The 19,512-nt window shown below is 40.0% G+C and overlaps 20 protein-coding genes, 1 non-coding gene and 1 pseudogene across 22 annotated transcripts, besides 2 other annotated features. All coding sequences in view use genetic code 11, as the record gives it.

Annotated features, from left to right (window-relative positions):
• Positions 1 to 1,835: part of an inverted repeat (inverted repeat region B; IRB) that runs on past the window's edge.
• On the bottom strand, positions 784 to 1,554 carry ndhB (annotated as a pseudogene).
• Positions 1,836 to 19,512: part of a sequence feature (large single copy region; LSC) that runs on past the window's edge.
• On the top strand, positions 1,905 to 1,978 carry trnI-CAU. Its single transcript has one exon. It is a non-coding gene; the product is annotated as a tRNA-Ile (tRNA).
• On the top strand, positions 2,215 to 2,499 carry rpl23 (ribosomal protein L23). The gene is given in 1 exon segment: positions 2,215 to 2,499. A coding segment is annotated over 1 exon segment (285 nt).
• Positions 2,557 to 4,118, top strand: rpl2 (ribosomal protein L2). Its single transcript is given in 2 exon segments — positions 2,557 to 2,953; positions 3,610 to 4,118. Coding segments are annotated over 2 exon segments (906 nt in total).
• rps19 (ribosomal protein S19) lies at positions 4,153 to 4,431 on the top strand. Its single transcript is given in 1 exon segment — positions 4,153 to 4,431. A coding segment is annotated over 1 exon segment (279 nt).
• On the top strand, positions 4,449 to 4,829 carry rpl22 (ribosomal protein L22). The gene has a single exon. It carries the CDS (start codon positions 4,449 to 4,451, stop codon positions 4,827 to 4,829), a length of 381 nt encoding a protein of 126 aa, YP_009490524.1.
• On the top strand, positions 4,917 to 5,573 carry rps3 (ribosomal protein S3). The gene is given in 1 exon segment: positions 4,917 to 5,573. A coding segment is annotated over 1 exon segment (657 nt).
• rpl16 (ribosomal protein L16) lies at positions 5,698 to 6,892 on the top strand. The gene is made up of 2 exons: positions 5,698 to 5,706; positions 6,488 to 6,892. The coding sequence occupies exons 1-2, from the start codon at positions 5,698 to 5,700 to the stop codon at positions 6,890 to 6,892; spliced, it is 414 nt and encodes a 137-aa protein (YP_009490522.1).
• Positions 7,283 to 7,654, top strand: rpl14 (ribosomal protein L14). Its single transcript has one exon. It carries the CDS (start codon positions 7,283 to 7,285, stop codon positions 7,652 to 7,654), a length of 372 nt encoding a protein of 123 aa, YP_009490521.1.
• Positions 7,909 to 8,307, top strand: rps8 (ribosomal protein S8). The gene is given in 1 exon segment: positions 7,909 to 8,307. A coding segment is annotated over 1 exon segment (399 nt).
• On the top strand, positions 8,444 to 8,689 carry infA (translation initiation factor 1). The gene is given in 1 exon segment: positions 8,444 to 8,689. A coding segment is annotated over 1 exon segment (246 nt).
• rpl36 (ribosomal protein L36) lies at positions 8,840 to 8,953 on the top strand. The gene is given in 1 exon segment: positions 8,840 to 8,953. A coding segment is annotated over 1 exon segment (114 nt).
• rps11 (ribosomal protein S11) lies at positions 9,025 to 9,417 on the top strand. The gene is given in 1 exon segment: positions 9,025 to 9,417. A coding segment is annotated over 1 exon segment (393 nt).
• Positions 9,462 to 10,478, top strand: rpoA (RNA polymerase a-subunit). Its single transcript is given in 1 exon segment — positions 9,462 to 10,478. A coding segment is annotated over 1 exon segment (1,017 nt).
• Positions 10,827 to 11,955, bottom strand: petD (cytochrome b6/f complex subunit 4). The gene is given in 2 exon segments: positions 10,827 to 11,301; positions 11,948 to 11,955. Coding segments are annotated over 2 exon segments (483 nt in total).
• On the bottom strand, positions 12,154 to 13,598 carry petB (cytochrome b6). Its single transcript is given in 2 exon segments — positions 12,154 to 12,801; positions 13,593 to 13,598. Coding segments are annotated over 2 exon segments (654 nt in total).
• Positions 13,735 to 13,959, bottom strand: psbH (photosystem II 10 kDa phosphoprotein). The gene has a single exon. It carries the CDS (start codon positions 13,957 to 13,959, stop codon positions 13,735 to 13,737), a length of 225 nt encoding a protein of 74 aa, YP_009490513.1.
• psbN (photosystem II protein N) lies at positions 14,044 to 14,175 on the top strand. The gene is given in 1 exon segment: positions 14,044 to 14,175. A coding segment is annotated over 1 exon segment (132 nt).
• Positions 14,281 to 14,385, bottom strand: psbT (photosystem II protein T). The gene has a single exon. The coding sequence runs from the start codon at positions 14,383 to 14,385 to the stop codon at positions 14,281 to 14,283; it is 105 nt and encodes a 34-aa protein (YP_009490511.1).
• psbB (photosystem II CP47 chlorophyll apoprotein) lies at positions 14,565 to 16,091 on the bottom strand. The gene has a single exon. The coding sequence runs from the start codon at positions 16,089 to 16,091 to the stop codon at positions 14,565 to 14,567; it is 1,527 nt and encodes a 508-aa protein (YP_009490510.1).
• On the top strand, positions 16,575 to 18,571 carry clpP (Clp protease proteolytic subunit). The gene is made up of 3 exons: positions 16,575 to 16,645; positions 17,461 to 17,752; positions 18,332 to 18,571. Exons 1-3 carry the CDS (start codon positions 16,575 to 16,577, stop codon positions 18,569 to 18,571), a joined length of 603 nt encoding a protein of 200 aa, YP_009490509.1.
• On the top strand, positions 18,983 to 19,096 carry rps12 (ribosomal protein S12; one part of a trans-spliced gene, as the record gives it; the record has 2 gene entries for this part). Coding sequences YP_009490508.1 and YP_009490460.1 both cover positions 18,983 to 19,096 — 114 coding nt within the window.

The following is a 19,512-nucleotide window of genomic DNA, read 5'->3' as shown; positions in this document are numbered from 1 at the left end:
GACTTCTGGACGCCTCGCGGAGGATTCGAACCTCCGTCTTCTGCAGTACTATATTTTTAGTCTAGTGTGCTTACCTTTCTCTCGAGGCAGGAGAACGTAGTAGAGTTACGTTCACCATTTCAATTCTACAGATATATATATATGCTTGTCAACCGTGCTGAACTGAATTTTCATTTATTCTTTCCCAAACTTATCAACTAGAAGACTTCATTCAGGTTTAAGGAAAGCCCCTGGACCTTTTTCATTACTCATCGTTTCTTCATGGGGTGGTAAAGTTTACCTTAGATCCTGACGATAGCTGAGGGTTCGAATCCCTCCTCGCCCACAATCAATCATCCCTACTTTTATAAGGGGTGATCGATTCTACTCTCTTACAGAGAATTTTCTCACGATCTAACAAGCCCACGTCTCTCTCGCGAGCAAATCTTTTATTCATTATCAGAATAATGATACCATAGGAAGAAACAAAAAAGAAGGGCATTTTTTCCGCCTAGATACTTAACTTAAATGGAGTAGCATGGGTTGTTACTGCACAACCCCAATTGTGCGTCGTGCGGAAATACTTATATCTCCTCCGGAATAGACGAATGATCATTTTCCTAGCAAGTGATTCTGGGTGCGGAAAGACAAATACAAGCTAGATAGGAGAATGTCAGGATCAATTCCCGAAGAAGATATAATTATTCCATTATGAGTTGCAGAAACAGACTGGTTGGGACAATAGAACCGGCTTTTAATACAAATCATTTGAAAATAAATTTCGTGTCACAACTTGAAATGAGTCTAAAATAAGGTATTCTGTGTGATCCCGATAATGGGATCTATTAATATACCCGATAGGATTGATGCTAGTGCACGAATAATCATAGCTATTTCGATAGAACCTTTCGAAATTGAAGTTGATGAAGAAACTAATGAATTTTGTATATAAATTGTGGATGTGTTGCTCCTCTCATTCTTCCCAGTGAACATTAATTTAATTATTTTTAGATAATAATATATAGAAATGACACTTGTGACGAGCGCTATCGGAACTGATGGGTACGAACCGGCTTTCCATCCATGCCAAAAGAGATAGAGTTTACCAAAAAAACCGGATGGTGGAGGGATACCCCCTAGGGATGGTGAACGTAGAACCGGAGAGAATGTTAGAACAGGATCCTTCATGTATAATCCCGCATAATCCCTAATATTATCAGTTCCGGTTCGTAAACCAAATGAAGTGATACGAGCAAAAGTTCCTAGATTCATGAGTATATGAATGAACGTATAAGTTATCATACTTGCATAACCATTCTCGGGGTCTGCAGCAAGTATTCCAATCATAATATATCCAATTTGGCTTATAGAAGAATATGCTAGCATACGTTTCATGCTTATTTGAGTAACGGCAATTAAATTTCCTAATATCATGCTAAGAGTAGCTAATACTCCTAAAGCAATATGCCATTCACTGGATAAATATGGGAAAATAATACCGAAGAGTCGTGTAGATAAAGCTAGAGCTGCTACTTTAGAGGTAACAGAAAAAAAAGCAACGACTGGTGTAGGAGAGTTAGAGTCGAAAAGAAGATTTTCGATCTTCCCGCTCATTCAGAACCGTGCATGAAATTCTTACTTCACACGGCTCCTGGTTCATAAGAGATTTCTAACTAGTATTGCTCCTAGAACCTTCCTCGTGTATGTTTCAAGTCCATTTTTCCTTGAATAATTCATAATCATTCAATATGAGTACTAATTGTTAACTTCTCGAGGAATCCTTCATCATTTGTTTAGATTACCCACCAGTAGTTTCGTTTCGGATTCTTTCTTGCTTGTTTGTTCCTATTCATTTGAAAGATATATTTCATATTTGTAGCCGTCACAATATAATATTGATGTAAATCCAATTGATTGGTTGATTGGCATCCATGGCTGAACGGTTAAAGCACCCAACTCATAATTGGCGAATTCACAGGTTCAACTCCTGTTGGATGCAAACGAAAAAGAAACGAGTGAAAAGAAAGAAAGACTGGGTAACTAGGTCCTGTAGCTAAAAAAAAAACTCGAATTGAACATTTTTTCTTTTATGGTGACAAATAGATTAATAAACTATACAGGAACTATGGAAAAAAAAAAGAGAATAATTAGTTATTAACTAAGTTAAGTATGGTATGGAAAAACATAAGTTGTCACTTATCTGAAAGGATAAAAAGAGGGACAAAAAAAGATACTATGGATAAATCAAAAAATCAGGTACTTACTGAAAAATCTATTCGTCTATTGCAACAAAACCAATACACTTTTGACGTAAACCCAGAATTGACTAAAAGTGAAATGAAAGATTGGATTGAACAATTTTTCGACGTTAAAGTGAAGGGTATGAATAGTCGTTGACTACCGGGTAGAAGGAAGAGACGAAAAGGCAATAAATCGGGATTTTCGGGTTCCGTACGTCACAAAAGAATGATTGTTACACTTGGAAATAATTATTCTATCCCACTATTTTTAAACCAATAATCTTTTTTACCACCTATTAAACTAGACCGACATTGCATAAGAAGAGGAAGAAGAAGTATGGCTATATGACTGTATAAGGCCTATACCCCCGGCACACGCAACCGGGCCATTTTACGTTTTGGAGAGGCAACAAAGTCCGAGCCCCAGAAACAGTTAACCTATCGTAAGATATCTAGAAACGGACGTAATAATAGGGGAATTGTTACTAGTAGACACAGAGGGGGCGGTCACAAACGTTTATATCGTAGAATTGACTTTCGACGGGACAAGGTAAGCATTATTGGGAGAGTAGCAAGTATTGAGTATGACCCCAACCGCAATGCATATATCTGTTTAATCAATTACATAGATGGTGAAAAGAGATATATTTTGCACGCACGGGGAATAGGGGTTGGAGATGTTGTAACATCTGGCCCTGAAGCATCTGTTTCAAATGGAAATGCCCTACCTCTGAGTGCGATTTGAATATTTGATTTACGTATTCGAAAACTAATCGATTGGGTCGGAGGCTGGGCCCACGAACCTAGCACTAATTCAAGATTATTGAATCTTTTGGAATAAACCTCATTGGGGCAACTAAGGAGGAACAGTAGCGGGTGATAAAGTCTAATAGCTTTTAAATACCTATTAACTTGCAAAGGTAGGATAATACGGAGACAGATAAATAATCTTAAGCTTGAAAAAACGAGTAAAGGGGCACTCTTTGTTCATATTCAATGTGGACGAGATACGGGTAACTCACGACATTCGATGTGACGGTCAGAGGCAGTATCGAAACTATAAAGTGAAATAGAGGTAAGAAACCTTTTGTCGCACGAAAATCTGTTTAAATTAATGCGAAAGATAGATATTTCCTAAGTTATCCATAACATTGAATAATGTTAACGTGAATCAGTAAAGTCATCAATTCTGTTGCTGAATTATTGAGAGGGAGCCAGGTGCAGGCGAGGAAGCCGAGGATATAAATAGGGCCTGGAATTTATTTTTTGTTTTTCAAAAACGTCGATTCTATTTGGTACTATCGGGACCTAGCAACAACGCTCAGCAACAGCGAAAAAGTCTCGTTTTTTATATCCGGAAAGCTGTATGCCTTGAAAGAGGCTTGTACAGTTTGGGAAGAGATCTCGCCCAATCGTTTTCCATTCATTATGGGAGAGTTAGAGGGGGGTGGGTCTACTCCAACCAAGATACCTTTGGGTACCACTATACATAATATAGAAATGAAACCTGGGAAAGGTGGATAATTAGTTAGAGCAGCTGGTGCAGTAGCAAAAATAGTTGCAAAAGAGGGTCAGTTGGCTACACTGAGACTACCTTCCGGTGAAATTCGTTTAATATCCCAAAATTGTTTAGCAAGTGTGGGACGAGTTGGAAACGTTGATACTAACAATGAGGGCTCGGGAAAAGCTGGATCTAAACGCTGGTTAGGGAAACGCCCCAAGGTAAGAGGTGCAGCTACGAACCCCGTGGATCATCCACACGGGGGGGGAGAAGGCAGGACATCAATTGGCAGGAAGAAGCCATTAACTCCTTGGGGATATGTTGCACTTGGGAAGAGAAGTCGGAAGAGTAAAAAATATAGTAATCCACTTATACTTCGTCGACGCAAGAGTCATTGATAAATAGGGATATTAAGTAGGAGGGTAATTGGCCACGGCACGTTCATCAAAGAAAGGTCCTTTTGTAGCCAATCATTCAATACGAGAAATTGAAAATCTTAATGTACGGAGAGAAAAGAAGTTAGTAATAACCCGGTCTCGTGCCTCTGCAATAGTCCCTAGCATGATTGGTCATACCATTGCTGTTCACAACGGACGGGAGCATCTACCAATTTATGTAACTGATCGTATGGTGGGTCACAAACTAGGAGAATTTGTATCCACTCGAAATTTTCGGGGACACGCCAAAAGTGATAAAGGGTCTCGTCGATGATTAGGAAATCATATCTCATGGAAAACGAAAATAAATCAAAAGTAGGAGCGCAAGCTTTAGCAAAAAATATCCGTATGTCAGCTACTAAAATACGGCGGATTATTGATCGAATCCAGGGTTGTTCATACGAAGAAGCACTTGTATCACTTGAATTTATGCCTCACAAAGCATGTTACCTCGTATCACAATTAGTTCTTTCCGCGGCTGCAAACGCTAGTACTAATCTTGGATTAAGTAAATCCAATTTGTTCATTAGTGAGGCCTGGGTGGACAATGCTACTTATTTAAAAAGGTTTCGTCCTCGGTCTCAAGGCCGTGGTTACCCGATAAGGAAACCCACCTGTCAAATAACAATTAGATTAAATTCGAGGTTGATTGAAAAGATAAATAAAGAGTAGATAAAATGATCAGTTTTGAAGACGTATTGGGAGATATAGGAATATCAAATAAAGACTAATCTAATATTGAGTCGGGGAAGGATATATATGGGGCGAAAGATTCATCCACTCGGTTTTCGACTCGGTGTAAATTAGAAGCATTATTCTTACCGGTTCGCACAGATGGAAGATTATCCAAAATATCTTGAAGAAGATAGAAAAATACGCACCTCCATTGAGAGGTATGTAGAAAAACACGTGAAGGATTCTTCAAATTATGGCGGGATTGGGCATATAGAGATTCAGCGAAAGACGGATCCCATTCGGATTGAGATACATACAGGATTTCCCGATCTACTCATTGAGGAGCAGAGTCTAGGAATTGATCAAATGAAAAGCGATATAGAAAATATGTTAGGTCTCGGGAATCGAAAGCTTCGAATAACCCTGAATAATGTTGCTCAACCATATGGGGAACCAAAAATCCTAGCGGAACATGTTGCTTCACAGTCAAAAAATAGGGTTGCTTTTCGAAGGACTATGAAGAGAGCTATCGAATTGGTTGGAAGAACCAGTAATAAAGGTATTAAGATACAAATAGCCGGACGTCTCAATGGTAGTGAAATGGCTCGAGTCGAGTGGGCCAGGGAGGGTAGAGTTCCTCTCCAGACTATTAGGGCCCGTATAAATTATTGCTACCATCCGGCCCAAACGATTCATGGGGTTTTAGGCATAAAGATTTGGATATTTAGGGATACTGAATGATTCCTTCCATAGGAAGTGAAACTATTTGAGAAATATTGGCGGAATCCACGACAGCTTCATTCTATTCCAATTCTAACAATCTACACTCACTTTTTTCTTTCAAATAAAAAAAAAAAAAATTGCTATGCTTAGTGTGCGACCCGTTCAAATAAAAGCTCTTTCCCCATAATGAAAACTGATTAATTGGTCAACGATCTCCGGGGTCAAGTACTGGAATGAATGCCAGACACGGAACAGAATCGTATCGATGCAAAGTCTGTATCCACGGTAGAATTTTTTTTCTAGCGAAGCCGGAAGTGATATCAATTTATGGGTACTATAAAGAAAAACCGAGATAATCTGATCTTCTTTCAAAATCGTATGGTTAACCATTCAACCCCCAAAAAGCAGTGTGATGTAGCATAATCTATCAGAATTATCGCGGTGTTAAAATAAAGCTTCGAGTCAGTTAGCACTAACAAAAATGACTCAATAAAAGTGAGACTGAGGGAGGCTCCGTTGCAGGGGGGGAACCCAAACGTTTGCTTGAAGAGACCAGACGAACGATGAGACTTCCGGATTGGTTTCAGCCGATAAATAAATGCCGACGATTCGATTTGGTAGATGGGGTGGCGAAAGAAGCCCAAGCTTCATTGAATCGAAGTGGAAAATAGATAATTCGAAAAAGAAGAAGAGATCGAGCTCATTTTCGCCCGTGGGTTCAATACCAAACGATATATGAACTGTTGGAACTGGATGAAATAGAGAGATTCAATGAAGATAAAAACCAATCTAGAAGTTCTTTCAGCTAGCAATCGATAGGTCTACGAGGCAAAGAGAAGCGGTATTGAATTTATGAGGAGCCGGTTGAGGGGAAACCCCCATGTCCGGTTTTGTATCAGAGATGGAAAGATTCTATTGCCATCGACTGTAACCCCAAACGAACCAAATTTCGTAAGCAACATAGAGGACGATTAAAGGGAATCTCTAATCGCGGTAATACTGTTTCTTTTGGAAAATTTGCTCTCCAGGCTCTAGAACCTGCATGGGTTACAGCTAGACAAATAGAAGCGGGAAGGAGAGCGATAACACGTTATGCCCGTCGGGGTGGAAAGTTATGGATACGCATCTTCCCTGATAAACCAATCACTATGAGACCCGCTGAAACACGTATGGGATCGGGCAAAGGATCTCCAGAATATTGGGTATCCGTAGTTAGACCAGGCCGAATAATTTATGAACTAAGTGGAGTATCGGAAGATGTAGCCAGAGCTGCTATGGGGATGGCTGCCCACAAGATGCCTATACCTACCCGAATAGTGACCACCATGGAATCGTGATACTTGAAGAGGGAAGAAAAGAGGGAAGAATCAGATTACTGTTCAATGCGGGACGTGGTACTAATTAATTGATAATTTTTCTATTTACGTCTCGAAGATACAGAAGTGCAAACACTCATAATGTCATTATTATTATTATTATCTGCTACGATGATAATAAGCATCCACAAAAATAATAATCAAACAACTTAGAAATAGTAGTAATCGTAATGATAGTAATATCCATAATTATCATTACGATTGTAACTAGAGTGACCGTTGGTATTACTGTTGCTGCTGTTTGTTGCAACACCAATAATCTATCGATTCGCCGACGCATACATGGGTAGCGTGATGAAGCTAATTCGGATATAGATACATAAAAAACCTATCATCTTTCCTGATTAATAAATGATTCAAACTCAAAGTTATTCAGATGTGGCAGACAATAGCGGAGCCCGGAAACCAATGTGTATTCGAGTGCTAGGGACCGGGAACCGTAGATATGCGGATACGGGTGACACTATTATAGCCGTGATCAAGGAAGCGGTACCCAATATGTCTATGAAAAGATCAGAAGTGGTTAGAGTAGTGGCAGCGTGCACCCGTAAAGAGATGAAACGAGATAATGGTATGATTCTTAGATTTGATGACAACGCGGCGGTTGTTATCAACCAGGAAGGGAATCCTAGAGGAACCAGGATCTTCGGTCCAGTAGCTAGGGAATCAAGAGAATATAATTTTGCTAGAATAGTCTCGTTAGCCCCCGAGGTGTCGCAGTAATTGGGGAGTAGAATGAATGAAAATCGTCGATTGCTGCTTCGACTATATATTTCATAGAACATATAGAATATGTTCAATGATCTGATACATTTGAGTGTCACAAATAAACAGGATCTAGTCTAGTAGAAGATAGAGAAAAAAATTGTTATAGAAACGAATAGACATGACAGAACTTTTTTTATAGCCCAATCTCACTATGTTTGACAAAAAAAATAGGAATCATTCTAATATTAATAATTACTGATTTATATTTCATGAATAACGATACCATTTCTACCATGATTACTACCACACGAAACGCTAATACGCGAAGGAAGGTTACGATTCGGATACCTGCTACTAAACTGACTAGGTGTATTGGACGAATCCTATTGGAGGAGGGTTTTGTAAAAAATATTGCAGAACATAAGGAAAATATGAAAGAGTTTCTGGATGTGAGTCTGAAACATTAAGGTAAGAAGAGAGAGCCGTATATTACAACTATTAAACGTATTAGCAAGCCCGGCTTGAGAATCTATTCTGATCATCGGAAAATCCCAAAAATATTGGGCGGTATGGGAATTGTAATTCCACCAACATCCGACGGACTTGTGACAGATCGGGAGGCTCGACGAAGAAAAATTGGGGGGGAAATCTTATGCCACGTTTGGTGATTCATGAACTTATCCTTTAAACAGACAATTACTTACTGTGGAAACTTTTGGGTATATTGGATATTAGCAGTAGTAAACGAATCAGTAATATCCTAAACGAGATCCGTTAATAATATGGGAGGTTTATCTCTCTCGAATGATTAAGAAACAGAATCTTATTGACATGGAGGGTACAGTTACAGAATCACTTCCCAATGCCATGTTTCGAGTGTGTTCAGATAATGGATGCCAAGTCTCGACTCATATATCGGGAAAGATCTGACGTAATTACATAAGAATATTGCCAGGAGATAGGGTAAGGGTTGAATCAAGTCCTTATGATCTTACCAAAGGATGTACCACTTACCGTCTCAGAAATAGGCCGACAAACGGCAGTCAATAGATTTTTTTGCTATTGCTACTACTTCCAAGTACAAATAACTTGTTTGTTCATAATTGTTTTTACAATATGACTAATAACAAAAATCAAAAGGGAGGAGAACGCCTGTCGAATCTCGGGATAGATTTACCCAATTAAATTAAGGTTATAGCTACGAAAATTCGTGCTTCCATTCGTAAAATATGTGAGAAATGTCGACCGATTCGTAGACGTAGACGAATAATGGTAATCTGTTGCAACCCGAAGCATAAGCAGAGGCAAGGATAGTAAAAATAATCGCGGGATGGAGACAAATATAAATTAATCATAGCCTGTCCATTATGAACAATCAATCAACTATGTCAAAAACTTTGAGAAAGGTTCATTTCCGTAAAGGGAAGCGCGGAGTACAAAAAGGGGTTATTCACATTCAAGCAAGTTTTAATAATACCATTATTACTGTTACGGATGTTCGAGGATAAGTTGTTCTTCGGTGTTCTGCCGGTGCTTGCGGATTCAAGGGTACGCGTAAAAGTACACCATTTGCTGCCCAAGCAGCAGCAGAAAATGCTATCCGCGCATCGGTGGATCGGGGTATGAAACAGGCAGAAGTTATGATGAGCGGACCCGGTCCAGGGAGAGACACCGCTTTACGGGCTATTCGCAGAAGCGGTATAATTCTTAGTTTCGTACGCGATGTGACCCCCATGCCGTATAATGGATGTAGACCCCCCAGAAAGAGACGTGTCTAACTATTAGTTATTACTAGTTGTATTAAATGAAGAGGGACTTCTTTATGCTTAAGGATGAAACTTCGATCTCTACCCACGTAATTCAATGGAAATGTGTCGAATCCAAGACAGAAAGTAAGCGTCTTCATCACGGTCGCTCCGTTATATCCCCCTTCAAGAGAGGCCAAGTCAGTACTGTGGGAATTGCTATGCGTAGAGCTTTGCTAGAAGAAGTCGGAGGAGCAAGCATAACGTGTGCAAAATTTGAGGGAGTGGTGCATGAGTATTCTACAATAACGGGTATTTAAGAGACAATACATGATATTTCAGTCAATCTAAAAGAAACTGCACCTAGAAGCGACTATAACGATTGTAAAAAAGCAGTTTTGTCCGTAACTGGTCCCAAAAGAGTAACTGCTGGTGACATATCGCTACCGCCCTCTGTCAAAATGATTGATGATTCCCAATATGTAGTTACTATTACCCAACCAATATCTGTAAATATCGAATCAAGGATTGAAAGGGATTGCGGATATCGTATAGAAGATTTAAATGGATACAGAGATGGAGAATTTCCCGTTGATGCTGTACCTATGCCTGTCCGAAACGTGAATTATAGTGTCCATCCATTTGGAAGTGGTAGAGAGATGCGAGAGATATCATTCATTGAAATATGGACTAACGGTAGTCCGACTCCAAACGAAGCGCTTTGCGAAGCTTCTAAAAATCTCATAGACTTATTGATTCCTTTCATGCACATGAAACAAGAAGATGTTCCTCATTTTGAGGATAATCAAGATTCTTCCGACTTAACGAGATTATCTTCGCAATTGAGTGGTGTGGATGAATCAAAGGGGGAAGCTCTTAGAAATACATTCATTGATCAACTAGAATTACCTGCTAGAGCTTTTAATTGTCTCAAACGGGCCGAGATACACACAATCACTGATTTACTTAATTATAGCCGAGAGGATTTACTAAAAATAAAAAGTTTTGGAAAAAAATCTGTAGATCAGGTTTCGAAAGCTTTATGGGAACGTTTCGCCGCAGAGTTACCCAGTAACAATCCAGGTGTGGATTAAGATAAGTAAGCAGTAGATTAAAAATCATCTTATTTATAAGTCAATCCATCGATTGTATGCTGCATCTTTTTCTTTCTCAATAACATTGAGAAAACGGAAGTGACTGGGTAATCAATATTTGTGGTATAGACAAAAGAGAGAAGGGAATTTAATTAAAAAAAAAAGCAGGAAATTAGAATAGTGATTATTAGTCATCGTGTAGTAAACGAGAAGATTTAATTATCTAAAATAATTTGGGATTTTTGATCCAAACATAAACAAGTCTAGGGAGATATTGTATCGTAACAATTACTCCCTAGACTAAGTATGTATGTGTTTCAAGTTCGTAGAAAAACAACCAAATTGATTTTAAAATAGTCCCAAAGTTAAAGATCCATCAATGGGTAAAGTTGCCCCAATGCCTGACCGAATAGCGACCGCGGTACCAATTGCAAAAACTGTTGTAGCTACTGGACGTCGGAATGGATTCTGAAATTTATTGACATTTTCGAGGAAAGGGACGGTCAACGAACCTGCGGGTACTGACGCCATCAGAAGGACACCTAATAATTTATTGGGGACTGTACGGAGTATTTGGAATACAGGAAAGAAGTACCACTCAGGTAATATCTCCAAAGGAGTTGCAAAAGGATTTGCTGGTTCACCAATCATTGATGGTTCTGAAACTGCCAAACCTACGGTACATGCAATGGTTCCTAAGATTACCACAGGAGATATATATAAAAGGTCATTGGGCCAAGCAGGTTCTCCATAATGATTATGTCCCATACCCTTAGCTAATTTCGCTCTCGAAACAGGATCATTCAGGTCAGGTTTCTTTGTTATTGGGATGGACCTCTTACTCCCCCATAAGAATCGAACATGAGAATTTCTTCTCATACGGCTCGAGCAGATCCTTAGGCATCTTACTCCACAGTAAAATAGTTGGTAGACAAAAAAAAGGAAGGAACACGGCGAAGAGTTATTCCGCGGAGTGGCTTATCACCCGAATCAGCCTAATAACTTGATCACGAAGCTTCTTGGATTATCTCGTATCCCATACATTACGTATCGTGTCGCTGCTAATAGATCCGAGACGCTCGCGAACTACTACCAGTATAGGATCTTAACTTGTTATGACTTCGGCTATATCTCTCTTTAGATCGTTTTTTTACCCCGACGGTTGTTCCTGCGGATAAAAGTATTGGATGCAAGGGAAATGGATGCGTCCTAAAAACCATATGTTATAAAACTTCACACTACCCCGATTGGGTATAGAGAGAGGGTTTAACGGAGCCTCGCAAAGTATTTAGTTTGATCATGGGGAGAATTCTACAAAGAACTTTCTTGGCTTGAGAAGAAGAACCCTACGTCCAAGTTTCGATTCCTGATACTAAGATTAGGAAAAGTTGGGAAAGAGACACATCTTCGGTTGCAGCAGCATTCTATTCAATATCTGCATAGCCTACGCGTTTTGAGACAAGTCACACACTCCCGTAATCCAATCTTTTCCCCTTAATGCTTCAATCTTTTTATCCCGATAGTCCGAGACAAGAACTCAACCCGCTAGATAACTTTTCATCTGCTTCAATGGGAGGCACCAGCGGCAATGGAATAATAACCCTTAAAAAAAAAATTAGAGATTAAGGTCCTGTGATGATGCAGGGATCAGTATCTTTCACCCTTGAACCATAAATCATGAAGGACCCGGAATGCCTTGTTTACGGATCATTGAGAAGTGCATTGGCATAGAAACAGCAGTAAGGAGCGGCGATACGAAAGTATGTAAACTGTAAAAACGAGTTAATGTAGATTGACCTACACTGACACTTCCTCGTAATAGCTCTACTAATGAAGATCCTATTAGAGGAATGGCCTCGGGTACACCGGTTACTATCTTAACTGCCCGATAACCAATTTGATCCCAGGGTAAGGAATATCCAGTTACACCGAAAGACACAGTTAATACAGCTAGAATTACACCAGTAACCCAAGTTAATTCGCGAGGTTTCTTAAATCCTCCGGTGAGATAGACACGAAATACATGCGGAATCATCATTAGGACCATCATACTTGCTGACCATCGATGAACGGATCGGATTAGCCATCCAAAATTCACTTCAGTCATTATATATTGAACCGAAGAAAAAGCTTCCGTAACAGTCGGGCGATGATGAAAGGTCGTAGCAAAACCGGTGGCTACCTGGACCGAAAAGCGGGTCAACGTGATTCCCCCCAAACAATAGAATATGTTCACGTGAGGAGGAACATATTTACTAGTAATATCATCAGCAATTGCCTGAATTTCGAGACGCTCTTCAAACCAATCATATACTTTAGCGGGATGGGTAAGCCTTTCCAACTCCCCCTTCGTAAACTGTACATGAGGATTTGCTCTCATACAGCTTCAACAAAAATGTTTGAGTAACCGTCCATTCGATTAGTAGTCACTTGACGGGGATAAAAAATAGAATAATATCCTCGACACCTTTTGGTTTATGAGATAAAAGAAACAGTGACTTAGCCGTTGGAAACCTCGGGAATACATTTTGCCTCAATCTCATGTTAGCTTTTAATCATCATTCACAAAAGGAATAAATATTATTAGCATCTTGGGAAATCTTTTCATCTTATCGAAGGATTTATCTCTAAAAAACTGGGATAAATAAATGAATAGAGATTGCCTCGTTCCAATCTGATTGTTTGAATATCTACGAACCTTGGATCTCTACTATACCCCGATAAATCCTTTTATTGGTAGGTAATAAAGCCTAATGGGCAGCAACTCTTCTACCACCCTGCGGATATGCGGAACAATACATATTTTGTATGACTATGGTCGTCCTTCCTTATGGAATCTAGTAGATAGTCGATTAAGAAGTACTTCATTTTTCTGATAGTTCCCTTATCAAACATCCAGTTCTTGTACTTAGTATCGAGTAACCATCTTGTCACGAAGTTTGAGTAGTAGATTAGTGCGAATTAATCATAGTTCGAGTCTTATCAATCAATATCCAGTTTCTCGCGCTTTGGGTGCTAATCATTCGACTGCTACCTAGCAAGATAATACTATTTTGTTCAAATGAAAAATAGATTGTCTATTTGTTGAACCAGATTGGTTGCGACGAATCACACACCCGTATTATCAAAATCTTTGAGGTAAAAATTTGCGCAATTTAACTACCTTTTACCTTTTTGGTTTCTGAAAAGTCCTTGTTTGCGAACCCCTAGCTGTTGTAGCAGCGGAGTTCGCCGTACCAACTCAATCTTTTTTCTTTTACCAACTTATCGGAATACCGTCCAATAAAACGGATGAGTTGTAAATTTCTAGAATAGTAACTAAGAATATTGCAAATAAAGCCATAAAAAATCCCATTAGAGGGGTAGTTCCCCAACCAGGAGCAACTTTTCCGTATTCTGAGTTAAGCGGCTTTAGAATCATTCCTAAAAGACTGATTCTGGGTTTACCCTTAGGGGTATCATCAATAACTTTTGTAGCCATAGAGCCTATTCAATTGATTGAAATTTGCTGACTTTGTATACTATTATATCGGATAAGAACTAATATTTCTTGGGTTACATAGCAACGGAAACTGCAACTTCGGTCGCTATCTCTATATCCTGTTCACCCGTTAGCTTTACCGGTCACGCTTCGTATACCGCTTTCGGTCAACCCTCTGAGGAACTCAGAGACCCTTTCGAGGAACATGAAGATTAGTTAGACTGAGAGACCTTCCCGGAACAGTAAAGGAAGGTCTCTGATTAGTTCTATCTCCCTTCTCATAATCTCGCTTATGCAACGAAAATGGTTAAGGAAGGATCGTTACTTTCCCTTGTTAGGGACTTTGGGTGGTTCTCGGAAGAAAATGGCGAAGAATATTATACCTGAAGTGGCTACCAATAAAAATGTATAAACCAGTGCTTCCATGGATTCGACCGTAGAGTAGTATTTTGAAGATATCTTTCATACTAATTAGAATAATTTACTATTTCCTTCAATTTTTTTTTTGATGGAGAGTGCTTCTGTTTCGACGGGGTGTAATCCCATCAGTAGCTAAAAATGAAACCCTCTTGGAATCCTGTCCCAATAAATCGGAAAAAGACCTTTCAAACAGCCTGTCTCTTAGTACTTGGATCCCCCAACTTTTGGAATGCTCCGAATTCAACTTGAGCGTCTAGATCGGGATCAATACCAGCAAACACGTCTCTGAATAAAGTTCTTGCACCGTGCCAGATGTGACCAAAGAAAAAAATGAGAGCGAATGTGGCGTGACCGAAAGTGAACCACCCCCGTGGGCTACTTCTAAAAACACCGTCTGATTTCAGGGTGGCACGATCAAATTCAAAGATCTCACCCGATTGAGCACGTCTAGCATATTTTTTTACCGTAGCAGGATCGCTAAAGCTAGCACCATCTAGTTCACCACCATAAAACTCTACAGTTACACCTACCTGCTCAACACTGTATTTTGATTCCGCTCGTCTGAATGGAACATCGGCTCTTACGATACCCTCACCATCTACTAAGACTACCGGGAATGTTTCGAAGAAGGTGGGCATACGGCGTACAAACAGCTCATGACCTTCTTTATCCTTAAATACAGCGTGACCTAACCAACCAACAGCTATCCCATCACCGTTGTCCATCGCACCTGCTCTGAACAATCCACCTTTGGCTGGGTTGTTGCCAATATAGTCATAGAAAGCTAATTTTTCTGGGATCTTAGACCAAGCTTCGGATAGACTTAGATTTTCAGCTTTACTAGAACGGATTCGTTGATCTATCTCTTGTTGAAAATATCCCTGATCCCATTGATAACGGGTGGGGCCAAATAATTCAATTGGAGTGGCGGCGGAACCGTACCACATGGTTCCAGAGACTACAAAAGCGGCGAAAAAAACGGCAGCGATACTGCTAGATGACACGGTTTCAACATTCCCCATGCGTAGAGCTTTGTATAATCGTTGGGGAGGACGAACACTGAGATGGAATAGACCAGCTAATATACCTAGGACTCCCGCTGCTATATGGTGCGAAGCTATTCCTCCCGGAACGAATGGGTCGAAACCTTCAGCTCCCCAAGACGGATCTACGGGTTCTACCTTTCCGGTTAATCCATAAGGATCTGATACCCAAATGCCGGGCCCAAATAAACCAGTTACATGAAATGCCCCGAAGGCAAAACAAAGTACCCCTGAAAGGAATAGGTGAATTCCAAATATTTTGGGTAAATCTAAGGATGGTTTTCCCGTGCGATCATCGCGAAACAGGTCGAGGTCCCGATAGACCCAGTGCCAAATAGCAGCTAGAAAAAGTAAACCGGATAGTATGATATGAGCTGCGGCTACACCTTCGTAACTCCAGATACCCGCATCAGTTACGGTATCTCCAGTAATGCTCCACCCCCCCCACGACTTTGTTATTCCAATGCGAGTCATAAATGGGATGACAAACATACCCTGTCTCCACATCGGATCAAGAACGGGATCGGATGGGTCAGAAACGGCTAATTCATAGAGAGCCATTGAACCCGCCCAGCCAGAGACCAAAGCAGTATGCATCAGATGTACGGAAATTAGACGACCAGGATCATTTAGTACAACAGTATGAACGCGATACCGAGGCAAACCCATGAAAAAACCCCTTTCTTGGATATTGGAGATGAGTGAACACTACGTAACTTTCTGGCGATGTAGGCTTGCACTACGAATAAACAAAAAATAAATTGTTGCATAAAATATCTAAATCAATATTCTGGTTTGATTAGTAGAGCGATACCGGTAAAAAGAAACAAATAATTTTTTTTTATTTACTGATAAATATCTGTATCTACCTTTCCATCTATTTGTACAAATAGGTTGGGTTGTGCGGGAAAAGCCAAGAACCTTTCTCCAAGGAACGAGAAATACATGGATATTTTAGCATCTACATTCTTTATATAACAATGTAGAGATTGGTCCCATTAAAGTCTGTTAATACCTATCAAATTCATAGTTTTTTTGTCCCCCTACGCCGCCTTCATTAAGCATGTTATAATGTGGCATAAGCTTTTCCTGGCTTTAGCTCCTACGTTCCCACTTTAGAGATAACTATAAAGAGTTTTCAATAAATTCTTCATGCCAATCGGTGTTCCAAAGGTGCCCTTTCGTCTACCTGGGGAAGAGGATGCGGTTCGGGTTGACGCGTAGTGCGACTCGTTAGATATGTTGAGCCATGCGGAACCCTTTTCCATCATTTCTTATCCGATCGATATGTCTCTATCTCGCTTAGAAGCGACTAATTCATCAGTGGTCAAACGCGCGAGATAAGGTCTAGCAAGATATTTATTAATCATTAGAATCCATGGCTAGTTGGAATGAACAGATTATTCACAGGCTCCGGTCACTAAATCCCAAGAATCAATCGTAGCAGAGGTCGCTACGGAATAGAAAATAGAATAAACGGGGCTCTAAATCTAAATAGGCCCATTATTTTTGAATACATGAATCATGGGAATAGAAAGAGGGGAAGTAATACTATTCGTTCTGTATGTACGAATGATGATCGGACCCCACCTCCCCCCGAAGTAGAAAATGAACCTAAAGATTCTTTTCGTTGAAGGGACTCGATTACAAACAGGAAGATACTGGTGTGAAGGGGGTTGGGGCGCTGGGGTAGGTTCACCCCTCGATACGCCGGTTTACAATGCGGTTCAGGATGTTCAATAGACGGGACAGACAAACGTAAACCAAAAATGGAATAGTGAGGGGTGTCTCAGACAGGAAGGGTTGGAGAAAAGAAAGAGGGGGGCGGGGGGGGAAGAAAAAATAGAATAAATAAATATCTATCTATATATTCCTTCTTTTTTATTTTTCGAAAATGCAATAGATTTCTTTACCAAAGAGACAGAGAGTTTCTTATCTCTTTCTTCGACTTCCACGTAGAAACCACCAGAGCCGTATGCTTCTAACGATGCTTATACGGTTCCAGAGGGGGGGTAAAGATACGTAAACCTATCCTGATCAACCGGCTTTATCGGGAGAGACTTCTTCTTCTAGGTCAACAAGTGGATGATGAGATTGCCAATCAGCCTATCGGTATCATGATGTACCTGAATGGGGAAGATGAAGCCAAAGATACGTATTTGTATGCGAATTCCCCCGGTGGAGCCGTATTAGCCGGAATATCTGTTTATGATGCTATGCAATTTGTCGTACCAGACGTGCATACTATTTGCATGGGACTAGCTGCTTCAATGGGATCTTCCATTTTGACTGGAGGAGAGATTACCAGACGTATAGCACTACCTCACGCTCGGCGCCAATGATTTGTAGGAGTTAAAACTATGCCTTCGCCTAGTTGAGGTAACAGTAGCATGGCATTCAATACTTGGTGAGTTTTTTTTCGGATGCACATCCAAAAATGAAATAGTGAAGTACCGGGATAGTAAAATGAGTCAAAAATTTTATCAATTTTTGAATTTTTAGTAGATTCATCGGCGATCAATATATCTTAGCGTCATAAAATGTATAAATTGTTGAATCTACGCAATTTCTTAAGATCCAACTTTTTTTTTTTTTCTCAATCAAATCTTTAGAAAATAAAAAAAAAAACATTGATTCTATTTTCCATCGAGGGGTATACATAGCAAACCTTGGGATTGCTGGGACAATAAAGCAACGGAACCATCATAGTATGTTTAAAAGGATGGTACATCTCCTGTAGTGTCATAAGCGGGGGTAGGGGTAAGAAGAGGGCTTCTTCAATGCGAGGGGTTGATGCTTCAATACCAATTTACGCCTGTTACCCACTCCTACCCCACCAGATGTGTAGCCGTATGCAGAGATAGTTGCCCGTACGGTTACCTCAGGCAAAGTGATGGGAATATCCAATCAGGGTAATGATTCACCAACCTGCTAGTTCGTATTATGATGGACAAGCAGGGGAGTGTGTCATGGAAGCAGAAGAAGTATTAAAACTCCGCGATTGTATAACTAGGGTTTATGCACAAAGAACAGGCAAACCTTTATGGATGATTTCCGAAGACACGGAAAGAGACGTTTTTCTGTCAGCAGAAGAAGCCCAAGATTATGGTGTTGTGGATCCCGTAGCGTTAGAAAACGCTCCAGGTTGAATATTTAGTAAATAAATAAGAAACGTTCAAGGTTTATAAAGAGAGGGTAGATTCTTTTCACATGAAAAAAAAGAAGAGAAGGTGTTTCACACTTTTCTATTCGACCAACAGCTCTTATCTATCTATCTATCTATCCATATGGATAGATAGATACGTTTCTCTATAGTTGAAGTAGAGTCTGAATCTGATGAAAAGATTGGAATAGATAATATTAAATTATTTTATCTTTTGTAGTTTCATATTTGTTTGTCCGAGCAACTACCCTACCCACTTTGACGCCTTACTTTAAAGCGCGCCTTTCATCGTTTAGGCGAAGGGTTTAATAAAATTCGATCTTAAATACGGGGGGATTTGGTTCTTCCACATGGTTAAGAATATTTTGAACCAAATAGATTCTCTGCATCTTTGAACGTGCCAACAAATCAACAACTTATTAGAAAGGCAAGACAACGACTGGGGAGTGGGACAAAATCCCCTGCCCTTCGGGGATGCCCCCAACGGCGAGGAGTATGTACCAGGGTGTATGTGTGACTCGTTCGGATCAGAAACCGAGTGACATTAGGGGATTGATGCCGCAGAAGAATCCTCTTATTGAGATGAGGAAAAATCTATTATCCATCTGTTTCAATAAGGAATGGAAATTCATGGTTACGGTCGGTGCAAACCCGATCATCTTGATTTGGGGTGATAAAAATGAATCGATGATACTAAAATTGAATCATTACGCGAAGTCGGGATGATGGTATCGATTTCCATACCCTTGTCTATACTATTGCAGTGACAGTGACTCCGGGTCAGCTGTTCCGCCAACTTTCGACGTAAAATACCGTTACTATACAGATGATTTTTTCTGCGATAAAGAAGAATAAATAAATTTGTCCGGGCTACCGGGTGGAGCTAGACATTGGGGATCATACGACCCGCCAACAGCGATTTTATTT

The sequence above is a fragment of the chloroplast genome of Cibotium barometz (genome assembly GCF_041138505.1).
Source record: "Cibotium barometz chloroplast, complete genome".
Taxonomy (NCBI): domain Eukaryota; kingdom Viridiplantae; phylum Streptophyta; class Polypodiopsida; order Cyatheales; family Cibotiaceae; genus Cibotium; species Cibotium barometz.
The sequence above is the reverse complement of the archived record's forward strand: the minus strand, read 5'-3'. Positions and strand labels throughout refer to the sequence as shown.